We start from the raw sequence: 15,286 nt of genomic DNA, 5'->3' as shown, positions 1-15,286 counted from the left end.
ACAATTTTTGTATGTATTATGCTATAAAGTGTATTTTAAAATACCAGTGGAATATTTATGCTGTTATTTTCTTTTTCACAATAATTACAATTGTTGTAACTTCCTCGATATTGAAATAATAAAAACCATCATTTCTATTCATACAATACTTCCTTGTGCTGCTTTATTAGTACAGAAATTTTAAGAAAATAGATAAATGTTATAAGTTACTGATAATTAATTTATCTTAAAACATATACATACATTTGTATTCTAATGTATTTTTATTCCTTTTGTTTCGTTTATTCTGTATTACTTAAATTGACAATATCTTAAATTAGATTAATACTTTCATGTTCATCTTATTGTTTTGGTTTGATTGTTTTCTTCTTTTGATAAAGATAATTAGTTGTTTATTGATTAGATGTGATTTGAATATAAATTTCAACAGAACATTTCATATACAAATAAAATCAGATTTTTTGGTGACTAGAATATTTTTACATTTCATACATTCATTCTTTGTATACTTATATGCCATAATATGTAATAAAAATTGTAAGCGTTATATTAAAATTAATATTGAACTTTGGTTTGTAGCATTCTTTGCTGTTGCTCTTTTTTTCCTTGTATAACAAAAGAGAGGAAAGAAAGTCAATATTAAATACTATTCATTAAATGCACAAGTTGTAAGTAGTGTAATTCATCTTACCAGTATGACTGAATTCAGAGTTGAACTATTAATATGTTCATCAACTTCATTCCTATTTACTAAATAAGAAATATCACATGTACACGTATAAACATTTTTCATGATTATTTCAAAATAGCTGCCTGGATATATATTTTATTCTCACTTAAAATAAAATTATGAACAAATGTATTGTTGTTAAAATAACTCAGAGGTCTATAATATTCTAACTATAATATAGAAAAAAAAATTTCAATCATTAATAGTAACTTTTAGAATAACAACGAAAAAATTGTATTTACATTGTAATACTGCAAAAAGGTTCTTATTATATATTATTTAAATATTATTTAAAAGATTGTGCTCGGTTTTGTTTATTCTCAATTAATTTACGTTTGGTAAACTTTAATAATTATTGTAAAATAAATGCACTACTTACAATAAATGCAATCTCTATACAATTAGTACACAACAAACCATCGATACTTGTTCATTCTCTATAATAAATGTGCTATTTATGTACGTATGTACATAATCTGAAAAATTCCTAAGCTTAAAGCTGTTTATAGAAGAATATTATTAACATCCTGAATTGTGCTCTTTGAAGTACTAATGAAAACAATATCTCACAGGAACTACAAATGGTTTGTATATTTTTAACTAAAATGTAAATTTCCAATATTGTGTAGTAGAAATTCCAAATATAAATTTCTAGTTCAATGTTATAGCAATTGTAAGAAAGTATAAAAAGTTTACTGCAAACATCTTATGATACACTCTATACTTCAATCACATGATTATTTGTTCTGATAATAAACGTGTACATACTGAAATATTCACGAAAAAATAGAATGTGTGTGACATCGTTTTTCCATTTGTCTGATTGAAATTTAGAGCATATTATCACTATGCAACAGTATGTACACTCAGTAAACATTAATATGCCTCATTTTTAGTTCACCGTTCACTTATACTAGGAATTTTTCTTGTTCATTTTAAATATGATGATATATCTTTAATTCGTTTGAAATTCACATGGAATACAAATACAAACAAATCATGGTATTCATTATTCGTTTTATAAATTTGAAAGCATATGGCACGCATATCCTATCTTTCTACATTCTAAGCTTTTTTCGAATATAAAAAAATAGCATGTTCGCGAGTGATGGAATATTTTGTTAGTCATCATCACACTATCTTTTTTTCTTTTATTGAGTCCTTTTATAGAGAGCATGTATGATCTATGAAAATAATGTTTCAATAGTGTAGATTAATGTAAACAAAGTATGTTACAATATCATAAGAAGAAGTTACAATAATAAATTAGATGTAAGTATAAATGTAAGTCATTTGATGTATATAAGAACAAAAGTTGTTCTGTACAATATATTTATTACTCTAAAGTATGTTATTAACTGTTTTAAATTTGAAAATTTATGTAAATTAATAATTTTATAAAAATAGTAACAGAATACTAAAAATGTCATGGTCACCCTTCAAAACAAATTGTGCTATATTGATCATTATATAGGCATACTTTGCACCATATGTTTGTCACTGGTAATATAAATCTTCCTATATAATTTAATATATACTTTTTGATTATTCTTTTTCTTTTCACGATGCACTCTCAGTTTTTATGAAAAATAATTTAGAGCCTTTAAACATTAATAGATTGCACCAGTGCAGCAATCTATAAAACTGTACCTGCCATATACAACAACAGAAATTGTTTCAGAAGTAAATGTTTAAGTGTTTTTCCATTAAATTCCTTTTAAAATATCCGTACTTAATTAAAAGTCAAAATAAAATAAATATAAATATACACATAATACATTACAGCATGTCTTGTATTATGCAGTAATATAAAAAGAATGTTCAAATTCTAGACAATAAAATGTTTCACATACACCTATTGCTCACAAAGTTAAATATTTCCTGGCAGTATTTTATGCATAAAGTGTACTTCTTTGGTAGTGTGTAAAGAAATATTACAATTATAACATTTATCGAAATTTGTAAAGTAAATACAAAATATGTTTTATCAATGAGATTCTTCAATTCCTTTGTATCTTTTTTTTAGTCATCTGGTAAGAGACTGTAAGAAAATACATATATTGTCTAGAACTGACATAAAAAATGCTAGCATTACTGATTTGATTTCTTTTTTTCGTTGCTATGGCACTGTATGTTTAAATAATTCTATAATGTTATTTTACATTGTATAAAAATTGTTAGTATATTGATTGTAATACCTATCATATGTGTATATTAAAACGAATGTTTTACTATTATGAGTATAAAAATTTCAAAATCTGGCAGCTCACATGATCAAGGTTTCAAAATCGAATATTTTCAATTGTGGTAAAGTATTAAATTCATTCAAACATTAATTAAAATATTATATTATAAAAAAAAAAAAAATGATAAAAAATGACAATCCACATAAAAAAATTATAATTTTATAAAAGTAGAAAGTAATAGTACATATATGTCTTCAATTTCACTAAATACTTTAACTTCTGACTAGTACATTAATATTTAAAATTATCTTAGAAATGCTACATGTACAACAAATGCAAATCTGTAATAATTTTTGTAAAAGTATTATAAAGATGTCACGTTTTCATATTATTTAAGCTTCTGGTCTTACATCAATTTTACAGCTTATAGCGATGAGCTGAAAATTGTACTTTATTTACGATTATGATGGTTTATAGCTGCCAGAAAAATTCAATGAAATGTATGGGCTGCTACCGTTTTTCTTTCAAAACATTCATATTTTTTTTTTCGCTTTTTGTGAGAAAATTAATTTCAGTCTGTTAGTTTATATGTGGTTTTACCTACATTGATTAGTTCCCAATTATTTAGTGTTTATAACATAATGCATCTTCTCTGTCTACGTTTTTGGGGTTCTGGTCTTAAAACAGCACGAACTGCTTCATCAAAAACTTGCTTCAGACCACGTTGCGTAAGTGCAGAACATTCCATATATTTTACTGCACGTATCTATAGATAACATTTAAAGTGAATCATTATTAAGTTAACTGGATAAATTGATTTATAATTATTTTACACACCTTGTTTGCCAATTTTTGTCCTTGTTCACGTTTTATAGCGCTAAGACCTTGTTCTGCTAAGGCAGTAAGCGTCTCACGGTCATCTCTTAAGTCTATTTTAGTTCCAACAAGTATCATTGGAGCATCTGGGCAGTGATGTTTTATCTCTGGATACCATTTACTAGTAACATTTTCAAATGATGATGGGCTTGTTACTGAGAAGCAGATTAAGAAAACATCAGTCTGTGGATATGAAAGTGGACGAAGTCTATCATAATCTTCTTGTCCAGCAGTATCCCAAAGTCCTAGACTAACAGGTATTCCATCCACAACCATAGGTGCTGAGTAATTGTCAAATCTGTATAAGTGATTAAACTTATGTTTAAGAAATTAAATATTATGTAAAGAATAATATTTCAGTTACAAATAATATTCTGAAATACAATACAAACATTGCTTATTAACTATTTTATGTTAATGTTTATATATAGCAATAATACTCACACTGTAGGAACATATTCTCCTGGAAAACTATCTGTTGTATATGATATTAACATGCATGTTTTTCCTACTGTTCCATCTCCTACTACCACACACTTGATTGGTCTACCTGAACTCATACTTCCAAGACTACAGTAACAAATAAATATTATTTTCATATTAAAATGTCCTATATGAACAATTTCATAAACCATTTTATAATAAAAGGAAAATATAAAAAATTTATTAAAAATGAAAAATAATGACATTGCAGCTTTTGTTAACAGAAATTTCGTTAAAATATTTACAAAATAATATCATAAAAAGAAAATTATATTTATCAGACAGATAAAATCCTTAATTATTGCTTCATAGTTTATAAAATGTTATAGTGTTTTTAAATAAAAAGAATGTTATGACCAAAGTATGTTTTACAGAAATACTAAGTGTACTATTAAACTATATAATGCCCCATTCAAATAAACAAAGTAACGCACGTTTTGAACTTAAAGGTTAGTTATAAAAGTACAAGTTCTTAAATGGAAGGGCTTGCCCTTCACGTCCCGTTTATTTGTTCTTTATGCAACTGGTAAACAAGGATAATTGGTATCATTTAATCACTCACCAAATATGAACAAATGTTTGTACAGATAAAAATCGTTGTTTCTACGCGACTTTGATTGCGAATGTATTGAATTTTCTTTAAAAAAGTATTAAACCGGGTGCCATGACGGTATTGCGGTTTTTGGGGACTAAAGCGGACGTAGTCTTCGCTTGGTGACAGATGTTCGACAGTCTTCTTCCTTCCCCTTCTGCCCGAAACAATTATTCAGAAATGATGAATGGCGACATCTGTGAAATTAAAATATTTTTACTATCGAAAGTCTTGATATCGAATGCATATACAGTGTATACAAATCAAAGTAATCATAATGAGAGAAAGTTACAAAGTTAAAAACAATTTTGTCACCTAAAAATGATAGACTTAATTTTATCAAGAAATAACGTTTTCATCTGGAACGCTGAAGGTATTATTTTTAAAAATTCTCTCTCTCTCTCTATATATATATATAGTATAACTTTAAAGAAAATGTAAAATATAAATTGACAGTTATTTTTATTTATTGCATTTTTTAGACTGGTTAAAACTTAGGAGGGATCATAGAATAGTTGGTGAATTAATAGGATGTCTTCCAAAGAAACCTAGGCAAGAAATACTTTGTGGTCTTCCACTGCTTTTGCAATCAGAAGAAGTATCATTTTTACTTGAGAAAAATATTGCAAGACTCGTACAATATTCATATTTTAAAAATCCACCATCGGATTCACTGAAACAAGCTTTTGAAGAATATAGAAGTACATTATATATAGAACAAGAAAAATGTTTAAGGGATGAAAGAAAAAAACAGGTTACTAAAGAAATTTTATTAGAATAATATAAATATTTATTGATTTAATTAAAAAAGTGAATAATGTTACAGGTGATTGGAATGATGGATAAGATTATAGAAGGCAAAAAACGAAAAATACTTGGAATAGAAACAAGGAAGAAGAAAGCAAAAAAACCATTAGATCCAAAAATACAGGAAACTTTAGATAATATTGAAATAAATAAACAGGATTTATTAGAAGAAGAAATGGCCAGATTACCCAAGTTAGATAAAAATGACGCTTTAGTTCAAACACATACAAGTAAATAAAAACAACAATATAATAACATAAAAGACACAAATATAACAGTTTATTTTTTATTTCAAAGATTTCATAGAAAGATGTTTTCAGAGTACCCATGGTCAGACAAAAATGATATTGAGATAGTGGAATGGAAATATCCTACTAATTATAAACAAAGACTTCGATATAAAACATTCAAAAATTTATGGGAAAAAGGATACTATGTAACAAGTGGAGAAAAATTTGGTGGAGATTTTTTAGTATATCCTGGTATATATTATACATCATACTTTCTTTATTTGAATATTACTGACAGATTGAAATATTTTTATTTCTTATAGGAGATCCTATAATGTTTCACTCTCAATTTATAATTCTATGTAAAGACAAAAGCGATGAAATTCCAATAACTGAACTTTCAGCCCAATGTCGGACTGCGTGTCACGTTCGAAAAACACAAGTATATGCTTACTTTTCTGAAGATGAAAATAATGTAAGGTACCAGTCATTTCAATGGGCTGAAAATACTATGCCTGAAAATATTTGAGAACATTCAAATGTATAGGACTGAATCTATTAAAAGAAGAAAATAACAATTTTTCTATTTCTAGTTGTATGTGCCTGTATTGTTCATTTATAAGATAAATGCAGTCATAAACATTTATCTAAACAGTATCAATTACTTTAAATCTGTCATGTTGTTTTTCAGGGATAACATTAAAGTACTTTTTATATATAATACTGTCTTCTCTGCCTGCATAATTTAACCGAGCCCATTTATGTTTCATATTTGGATTAATCTTTTCACAAGTGACCACTACTTTCCCAGGCTCCAAAGCGTATAATGTACCATCTCTACCCATACCAACCTGTGCAATAAAATATGAAGTTAAATTTTAATATTATCTGCAAACATATTTTGGAAAATATATTTAGACTTACATAAAGCCCTGGATGAAACCTAGGTCTCAGTTGAGTAGCTAATATTGTTGACTTCAGAACAGTGTGCCCATCTTGTACTCTCCACCCTCTATGTTTTGGTCTTCGATTGCCATGTGAATTTCTTGTACTACTACTAGCCTTTTTTGATGCGTATCTCACACATGCTATTAATGAATAAAAAGTGTTACTTAATATAAGCTTACAACATCAATTTTTATATGAGAACATATTTAATAGTCAGAAAAATTTAAAAATTTGAACATATAATGAATAATTTGTACAAACCTAAATTACTAGTAGTAGAGCTTACAAGAGATTTAGAGTTTTGTAAAGTGTGACCAAACAGGTGTGTTAAAAAAGTCATCTGAAATTTGAAAGAGATTATAATTAATTAAAGAATTTAGTTAATAGTAGTATGTACATAAATAACAAATATTTTTAACCATAAAATGTTTACTCCAATTTTAGTTATAAGTGATTGCCAACTATTGAGAACATAATCAAACTTAAAATTAAATAGCACTATTGACAAAAAAGATCATTTTTGAATAAGATCTTTATTTGAATTTATATATCTATTTAGAATATTTTATCCACTGTATTATATTCCACATATGAATACGTATTTTGAATTATAATCAATATTAAAAGTATAGCAAGAAAGATTTTTCTAGAAGAAAATGAATGGCAATAACTTTTCAACCAATTAAAATACAAATTCGTGGTAAGTTATCCAATGGAAAAGGAACGTCAAACTTGTCTCTAAAAGGAAGTAACAAGGATAGGCGTCGCTGATCGTCATTATTAGTTACAGGCACACACGCGGATCATTTTGTAAGACGTTTTGTCGGCAATTAAAGTTTCAATTGTCCTGCACTTGTGATACTCTGTAAAAGTAAAAGAAATTATTTAAAAATGTCAACAGTAGCTAGTCCTTTGGTTGTTGGAGGTGTACGGCAGTCTGGTGCTCCAGTACGAACACAAAATGGTATATTACTAGCACGTTTTCTGAAATTTTGGTTATACTTTAATTAAACACAAATTCTTATTAAAAAAGTTTTCATTATATCTTCATATCTTTATTGTAGAATGATTAATATTTGTATTGAGAAAATATCAATGTTTTTATTTATATCATAAGGTAATATGTACAATAATGTTAACTTTATTGTATAATATAAATTCCATTGATTAAAATTAAATTTTATGTATTAAGTATACTTACATGAACTATTTTCTTTAGTCATGGCTGCTTGTGCAATTGCTAATATAGTGAAGAGTTCCTTGGGCCCCGTTGGTTTGGACAAAATGCTTGTAGATGACATTGGTGTATGTAAACATTTCTAAGAGACATTATTAATTATGTAATATATAAATGTATGTACTTAATATATGTTAAATAATTTAGGATGTTACTGTTACTAATGATGGTGCAACTATTTTGCGCTTGCTTGAGGTTGAACATCCAGCTGCAAGAGTTTTAGTAGAGTTGGCCCAGTTACAAGATGAAGAAGTTGGGGATGGTACTACATCAGTTGTAAGCTTCTTTATGTATCTGATAAATATGTAATATTTGTTTTTAATAGTGATTTATAGTTTTAAATGAAATAATTAAACTTAATTAAATAGGTAATAATTGCTGCTGAGTTATTAAAAAATGCTGATGAGTTGGTGAAACAAAAGATTCACCCAACATCTGTAATTAGTGGTTACAGACTTGCTTGCAAGTAAGCGATGATATAGATACTAAATAATTGACTTTTTTCCTTTATAAAACATTTTCTGTTTTAACTTATTATTCATATTTCAGAGAAGCCTGTAAATACATTCAGAAGCATTTAACAGTCAGTGTTGATGAGCTTGGAAGAGATTGCTTAGTTAATGTAGCAAAAACTTCTATGTCTAGTAAAATTATTTCAGCGTATCCTTTTCTCTGTTTAATTGTATTGAATAATTGATACATTTAATTGTTATTTCCTTAATTTATTAATAGTGATGCTGATTTCTTTGGAAATATGGTCGTTGATGCTGCTAATGCAATAAAAGTGAATGATGGAAAAGGAGGCTTTCTGTATCCCATAAAAGCTGTTAATGTTCTGAAAGCTCATGGGAAAAGTGTTAGGGAATCTGTATTAGTACAAGGCTATGCATTGAATTGTATTGTAGCTTCGCAGGCAATGCCTAAGAGAATAGCAAATGCAAAAATCGCATGTCTAGACTTTTCTCTGCAAAAAACAAAAATGAAATTGGGCGTTGAAGTCTTGATCACAGATCCCGAAAAGCTTGAAGCAGTTCGTCAACGAGAAATAGATATTACGAAAGAACGTATTCAAAAAATTCTAGCCGCGGGCACGAATGTTGTTCTTGTGTCTGGTGGAATCGATGATCTGTGCTTAAAGGTATATACAACTTATAAAAGTAAAATTTTGAACTTAATAAATAGAGGCTCATATAATTTTTTGTATTTCTATAGTATTTCATAGAAGCTAAGGCAATGGCAATTCGTAGATGCAAAAAAGCAGATTTGAAAAGGATTGCAAAGGCCACTGGTGCACAATTTGTTACTTCTTTAACTAACATGGAAGGAGAAGAAAGTTTTGAACCCAGTTTTCTTGGAGAAGCTGCTGAAGTAGTGCAAGAAATGATATGCGATGATGAACTTATTCTTATCAAAGGGTTTGATTTACCTTAATTATTTAAAACAGAAAAATAATTGAAATAAGAGTAAAACTTACTGTGTGTTATTTGTAACAGACCGAAAGCAAGGACGGCAAGTTCTCTTATATTACGCGGACCAAATGATTATTACTGCGATGAAATGGAACGGTCCGTACATGATGCATTGTGCACCGTTAAACGAGTTTTGGAAAGCAAAAGCGTAGTTGCAGGAGGAGGTTGCGTTGAGGCAGCGCTTTCAATTTACTTAGAAAACTTTGCTACATCCTTGGTAGATTAATTTGATATCATTGTACTATTTACTGAATTATATGTGTGCTTATATATATTTACGTATTTGCAGAGCTCTCGAGAACAATTAGCTATCGCTGAATTTGCTAGATCATTGCTAGTTATACCGAAAACATTAGCAGTCAACGCGGCACAGGATGCTACCGATCTTGTCGCTAAATTACGAGCTTATCACAATTCCAGTCAAACTAAAGCAGATCTTGTAGATTTGAAATGGTAATGCAAAAAAAGAAAAAAAAACATTAATAACACAATAAACATGATACCAATATGTTTTATAGGGTTGGTCTTGATTTACTTGAGGGTACTATTAAAGATAATAAGAAGGCTGGTGTATTGGAACCAGCCATTTCCAAAATAAAGTCTTTGAAATTTGCAACAGAAGCAGCAATAACTATCCTTAGAATTGATGATATGATCAAACTGGATCCAGATCGCTCAAAAGACAAATCATATCGCGATGCAATGGATGCTGGAGAATTGGAAGAGTAAAATTACAATGTATTTATCCCTCTTCTTCTTACATGATTCGTTATATAATGCAAACTAAGTTATTTTTTACTATGAATACCGTTTCACAATTTAATGATAAGAAAACATTACGATTTAACATTGATGTTCGTACGTTAAGTTGATCTTACAATTAATGCTTTGTCATAAATAAATCTGCAGGCATAATATAAATTAAAGCTTTTTCATGTAAAAACTTTTGCTCTTTTATCTTCCTAGAAACATTAAGATTAGTATACTATCGTATGAAATAGGTGGATTAGATAACAATTGATCATTCGATTACCAAGTTTTAAGCTATTTCTCTTCTTTCCATCTCCTTTCTATACCGTCAATTTAGATGGTTTTAAATTGTCTTGCATTCTTTTATAAAGGCGTTGTCCCAAGATTTGCTCGTTTTACACTTCTTAATACATGACATCACTTTTATTCAAAGATTACACCTTTACTTTGAAATACATCATTCCTCATGTACAAACTCAGTAGTCATCCTATACACTCACTTATCCGGATATATAAAAAATAATTGTTTTTAATGTATAATCATATTTCAAAAAACCGCATGTACTCGACGTTTTTGATGTCATTCACAAATCACAACCTACGCGAAAGGAATGGACATGGAATAGGTGCAAGCCTGACTCGGGCCTAGCTTCGAATGGTCATTTCTATATTAGACCATTGAAATACGTAAAAATGTACGTTCATTGTAAATACTTACATATAAAATGCTAGATAAAAATATCATTGTTCGTCGTAATAGTAAATTTATAAATAATTTGTAAAAACTATACACGAAGAAGGAATGTTTCAATCTGTTTTGGTTAAGGCGGAAGAATACACTTCGTTTTCAATCACTTCAATCGCGCAAGATCGTGGAAACCATCCTCGATTTCGTACTTGCTTATCATTTTCGTCATTTCTCTTTGTTTCCCCAAACAACCAATATCTATAAAGTTATTTCATTATTCTTAATGTACCAGTTATTAGAAGATAAATTGAACATACTTCTTCCATCTCGTTACGACTACAATATCTCCAACTTTGAGTTTAATACGGGATTCATCCGTACAAGGTGGATGACAAAATACACCCCAGCCATGTTTCAGTGGTAACCATGATCCAGATGCTTCTTCTACAACTCTGTAGGTCTTAGCTCTTTTTCGTTTATCTCTTTTTTGTGCTAATTGCTCTCGCTAAAATATGATAACCACTGCTTTACAATTTTCAGTAGAAATATATGTTTGTTTATGAATCAATAAATAAAACATTACTGTTAATGTATACTGGTCACAGTCATCAATTATAGGCCAATGTATACCATCACCCACTGGTGTACAATCCCATGTAAAAACTTGTTGCAAATTAAAACGCCATCCTTTTGAATATGGATAAACAAACTTATCTTTGGTTCCAAATCTTCTATAATGAGCCTTTTCTGAAATCCATGCTTCTATTTCTGTTCTATTTTTAATTATAGCTAGTAGCTACAAAGAATGGGAACAATGGAAATTATATCAATTTAAATAGAATTATTTATCTGATCAAATAATAGCACCTCACTTGAAAATAGAGTAATGTTCCAACTGCAAGAATAACACCAATTGATAGACCAATACTGAAGATAACTAGTATCAGAATAAACACAGAAGGTGGTGGAAATGATAATGGTTTTAAGGATAATACTGTCATTACCCAAGAAATTAGTGTAAAAGTAGAAACACAACATCCACCAACTGCACTTGCCAAAAATACTGTAAAATGTCCATGATTATAATGTCCTACACAATTATTTATCCATGGACAATGATGATCCATTTTCAACACACAACGTCCACCTGAAAGTCATAAATTAATGGAATAAACTACATAAAACATTAGTTTCATCTAATTATATGAAATCTCACACTTTCTACAATGATGGGATCGTGGTGCCTTGTATCCTTCGCATACAACACAATATTGTAGATATTGAGAATCTGTTGCTTTTTCCTAAAAAAAGCAAATGTTGTACACAATTATTACTGGAAAAGGCTTTACATTTTTATTGATTCATACATACTGGCATCCATTTCAATGGAAGAAATCCAGGTCCTTCATAAATAGCACTGATAAAATGAAAAAGAGTAGATCCACTAAGACAAAAGAAAAGAATAAAATTAACTGTTCCAAAAAAACTTTCTTGTGGTGGCCACCGTTGTCTACTACAGTATATTGTCATCAGGGTGATGATTTTTATAATTCCTAAAACAACATTTGTAAATTAGAAATTTTCAAATCTCGCGGCTTTTTACTGTAACCTGACAAAACAAAATGGGAGCAGTTAATTGTCACATTCATTCTTACGATATTTCTATATTTAATTTCTCCTTCACACAGTGATGAAACATAATCAAAGTGCATTAACAATCAACATAGAATGTTATCACTTCCAGAACATAAAAGTAATAAATATTTTCTTGTTCAGAGTTCGATAAAAGCGATTGGAAATTATCTCCAATTCACCTACCAAGAGCAGTAATCGGACCCCAATGGCATATTTTCTTTAACGGATCAACACACATGCCGTTATCATGAAACTATCCTAAAATATTCTTTAAACTCTGTAAATCAGATATTTAATACGCCTATTACAATTGAACAATCTCTATGGCTGTTTATTAAATCTGTAGAAGTATATTCTTCTCTGCAACACATTCCGTTATAGTTCATATGTAAATTGGTATAGCATATCAATGGTGGCACCAATGTCGAATATTCATCCAAAGTGGCAATTTTTTATATTTCACAAAACAAATTCAATGAAAATACGGTAATTAAATAGTAACCATATAGCATTGTGAAAAACATATATTTTGCTATAAGTTTGTCGATGTATAGATGTCTCTATACACTATACACTTGCGCGAATATTTTTCTCCTATCGTTAATAAATAATGATCACGTAACATGTGTATAATTTGAAATGTAATTTTATTACATTCTTTTCTTTATAAAAATTCGTCATAATATATTTTATTTTTGTAAACGTTGATTAATTTAATGAGAAAATAGGTGTAAGATGTATTAGATGTTAATGTGATTGACTCTGCGCAAAATGTAAACGTCGTCAAAATTATATATAGCAATTTAATTGTCTTTTGGATAACGGTGTATGAAGTCTTTTAATCCGCATTTAAAAAAAGAATGGCATTGTTAACTAGTACCTGTTGTTCAATATTTTTGTGTGCATTGTTATTTGATATAAGTTTAGCTCTTAACAAATATTCCTCTGAAGCAAATAAAGGTAAATATGAAGATCCTTTAGAGTTTCCAACCTCTCTTCGTGAGCTGGATAAACCATTTCGTATGGCAAAATTAAATATTCTTTGGGTAAAAGCGAAAAATGTAAGTATTAATGCAATATAAAAGCTTATATACGTAAACCGATATATAAAAACAGCAGGTAAACATAATTTTTTATAGCGTTTAACAGATCCAAAGTTGCAATCCATATTCAGTGATTTGAAAATTCATGACAAAGAAGAAATTGCGTACAAGCATTTCAAATCTGATGGCAAAGATCCAAATGGTGAAGAAGAAGCACGTTTAAGAAAGAAACTTATTGGTAATTTAATAATTAAACAGTGAATGTTAAATTTCAGCAATCTTTAGCAATCTAAATCTGGAATAAATTTATTTAAAGGGATTATGAGCACTTATGGATTATTGGAGCATTTTGATGATACAGAGAATCCAGAACTATTAAAAAAACATAAAGCATTAAATGATGGCAGTAATTATATTGCCAAAGATGTTTTTAAAGATAAAAAATTGAACAAATTATGGGCTAAAGCTGAACTAGCAGGTTTTACACGTAAGTTCATATATATTTGTTAAATTTTAAACAAAGCCTTTGGACTATATCATAAATGTTTGCCTAACAGATGAAGAATTGGAAACTTTAAAGGATGAGTTTCAACATCATCAAGATAAAGTAGATGAATACATGAGCCTTCTGAAAGATGTGGAAGCAGGGGATACAGAAATACATGAAAGTTAGTAATTAAATTACATATGATATGTAACAATTTAAAATGAAATAATGTAATTTGTATATTCAATGTTTATAGATAGCTTGCATCATAAACCAGAAAGTTGGAATGTCATTGAAGAAGAAGAAGAAAAGGATTCTAATGATGTGCCTGGAAAAAAGTTAGATTATTTAGGAAAGGCAGCTTTGCTAAGGTATACGTATACACCACCATATAATTACTTGTAATTTATTATAAAATTAAATAAATTTTAAATATGAAATTTTAGGGAAAGGCATTTGGAAATCAGAAGCGATTTTGATCGTTTAGATCGATTAACTGCTAAAGGTCCAAATCACAGAGAATTTATAGAACCTAAAGTACAAGGTTTATGGCGAGTTGTATTGGAAAGTTCATTTTCACCAGAAGAACGTGCTTCTTTGAAGGTAAATAAACAACACATAGATAAAAATATTATCTTCTTTAAAATATTATCTTCTTAGGAGGAACTTCTACATTATGAAGGTAGACTACTTAAATTACGGCATTTACATACGGAAGCTGCTTTAGAAGCTGCACGTCAAGGGAAGCCTTATAATTTAGATAATTCTACTATGGAACAACACATTAAAAAGCATGCTAGAACGGTTCAAAAGCTTCACGCGGGAATCGAAGCAAAAATAATGCAGAGACACTCTGAACTTTAATACATATCAAAGATAATTAACAATTTTTGTAATAATTAAAGGGTTACCTTGGAAAAATATTCCTAATAAAGGTATAAGAAAAATCTACATAGATCAAATAAAAAAATGTCATATTATTTTGTAATATATTTACATGAAGTATTTTTAAGAAGTTTATATTAAAAGATAATTATATTGTAATTTTGAAATTTATATGATTTGATGATATTTGTTACAATAAATGTTTTGTTGTATAATTTGTTTTTGTTCAATGAATGTACT

The 15,286-nt window shown here is 28.7% G+C and overlaps 6 protein-coding genes across 7 annotated transcripts; 3 read left to right on the top strand and 3 right to left on the bottom strand.

The window, feature by feature from the left end:
- Positions 1-3,519: 3,519 nt before the first annotated feature.
- Mtl (Rac family small GTPase Mtl) lies at positions 3,520-5,008 on the bottom strand. The gene is made up of 4 exons (XM_034317998.2): positions 4,838-5,008; positions 4,237-4,362; positions 3,754-4,090; positions 3,520-3,682 (listed from the first exon to the last, which is right to left on the bottom strand). The coding sequence occupies exons 2-4, from the start codon at positions 4,350-4,352 to the stop codon at positions 3,548-3,550; spliced, it is 588 nt and encodes a 195-aa protein (XP_034173889.1). The 5' UTR covers positions 4,353-4,362; positions 4,838-5,008; the 3' UTR covers positions 3,520-3,547.
- Positions 5,009-5,025: 17 nt separating this feature from the next.
- On the top strand, positions 5,026-6,754 carry Tsen34 (tRNA splicing endonuclease subunit 34). The gene is made up of 5 exons (XM_034317994.2): positions 5,026-5,240; positions 5,350-5,621; positions 5,694-5,904; positions 5,995-6,156; positions 6,228-6,754. Exons 1-5 carry the CDS (start codon positions 5,189-5,191, stop codon positions 6,431-6,433), a joined length of 903 nt encoding a protein of 300 aa, XP_034173885.1. The 5' UTR covers positions 5,026-5,188; the 3' UTR covers positions 6,434-6,754.
- On the bottom strand, positions 6,552-7,353 carry mRpL27 (mitochondrial ribosomal protein L27). The gene is made up of 4 exons (XM_034317999.2): positions 7,272-7,353; positions 7,114-7,192; positions 6,829-6,992; positions 6,552-6,755 (listed from the first exon to the last, which is right to left on the bottom strand). Exons 1-4 carry the CDS (start codon positions 7,272-7,274, stop codon positions 6,552-6,554), a joined length of 450 nt encoding a protein of 149 aa, XP_034173890.1. The 5' UTR covers positions 7,275-7,353.
- Positions 7,354-7,534: 181 nt separating this feature from the next.
- On the top strand, positions 7,535-12,962 carry CCT1 (chaperonin containing TCP1 subunit 1). The gene is made up of 11 exons (XM_034317981.2): positions 7,535-7,552; positions 7,637-7,816; positions 8,072-8,157; positions 8,237-8,365; positions 8,458-8,555; positions 8,639-8,749; positions 8,822-9,227; positions 9,302-9,504; positions 9,583-9,775; positions 9,848-10,011; positions 10,077-12,962. Exons 2-11 carry the CDS (start codon positions 7,744-7,746, stop codon positions 10,285-10,287), a joined length of 1,674 nt encoding a protein of 557 aa, XP_034173872.1. The 5' UTR covers positions 7,535-7,552; positions 7,637-7,743; the 3' UTR covers positions 10,288-12,962.
- Positions 10,592-12,951, bottom strand: LOC117601340 (palmitoyltransferase ZDHHC6). Of its 2 annotated transcripts, none has more exons than XM_034317989.2 (7): positions 12,815-12,951; positions 12,368-12,549; positions 12,213-12,297; positions 11,869-12,143; positions 11,580-11,792; positions 11,314-11,501; positions 10,592-11,254 (listed from the first exon to the last, which is right to left on the bottom strand). In XM_034317989.2, exons 1-7 carry the CDS (start codon positions 12,867-12,869, stop codon positions 11,116-11,118), a joined length of 1,137 nt encoding a protein of 378 aa, XP_034173880.1. In that variant the 5' UTR covers positions 12,870-12,951; the 3' UTR covers positions 10,592-11,115. The 2 variants fall into 2 exon arrangements, with proteins under 2 accessions (XP_034173880.1, XP_034173882.1); XM_034317991.2 differs by having other exon boundaries at positions 12,368-12,440; positions 12,815-12,950.
- A 529-nt stretch (positions 12,963-13,491) lies between the features above and the next one.
- LOC117601342 (alpha-2-macroglobulin receptor-associated protein) lies at positions 13,492-15,261 on the top strand. Its single transcript, XM_034317993.2, has 7 exons — positions 13,492-13,692; positions 13,771-13,912; positions 13,991-14,161; positions 14,232-14,342; positions 14,418-14,532; positions 14,608-14,764; positions 14,822-15,261. Exons 1-7 carry the CDS (start codon positions 13,492-13,494, stop codon positions 15,023-15,025), a joined length of 1,101 nt encoding a protein of 366 aa, XP_034173884.1. The 3' UTR covers positions 15,026-15,261.
- The last annotated feature ends 25 nt before the right edge of the window (positions 15,262-15,286 follow it).

This window comes from Osmia lignaria, chromosome 6, assembly GCF_051020975.1.
Source record: "Osmia lignaria lignaria isolate PbOS001 chromosome 6, iyOsmLign1, whole genome shotgun sequence".
NCBI classification, from domain to species: Eukaryota; Metazoa; Arthropoda; class Insecta; order Hymenoptera; family Megachilidae; genus Osmia; species Osmia lignaria.
The sequence above is the reverse complement of the archived record's forward strand: the minus strand, read 5'-3'. Positions and strand labels throughout refer to the sequence as shown.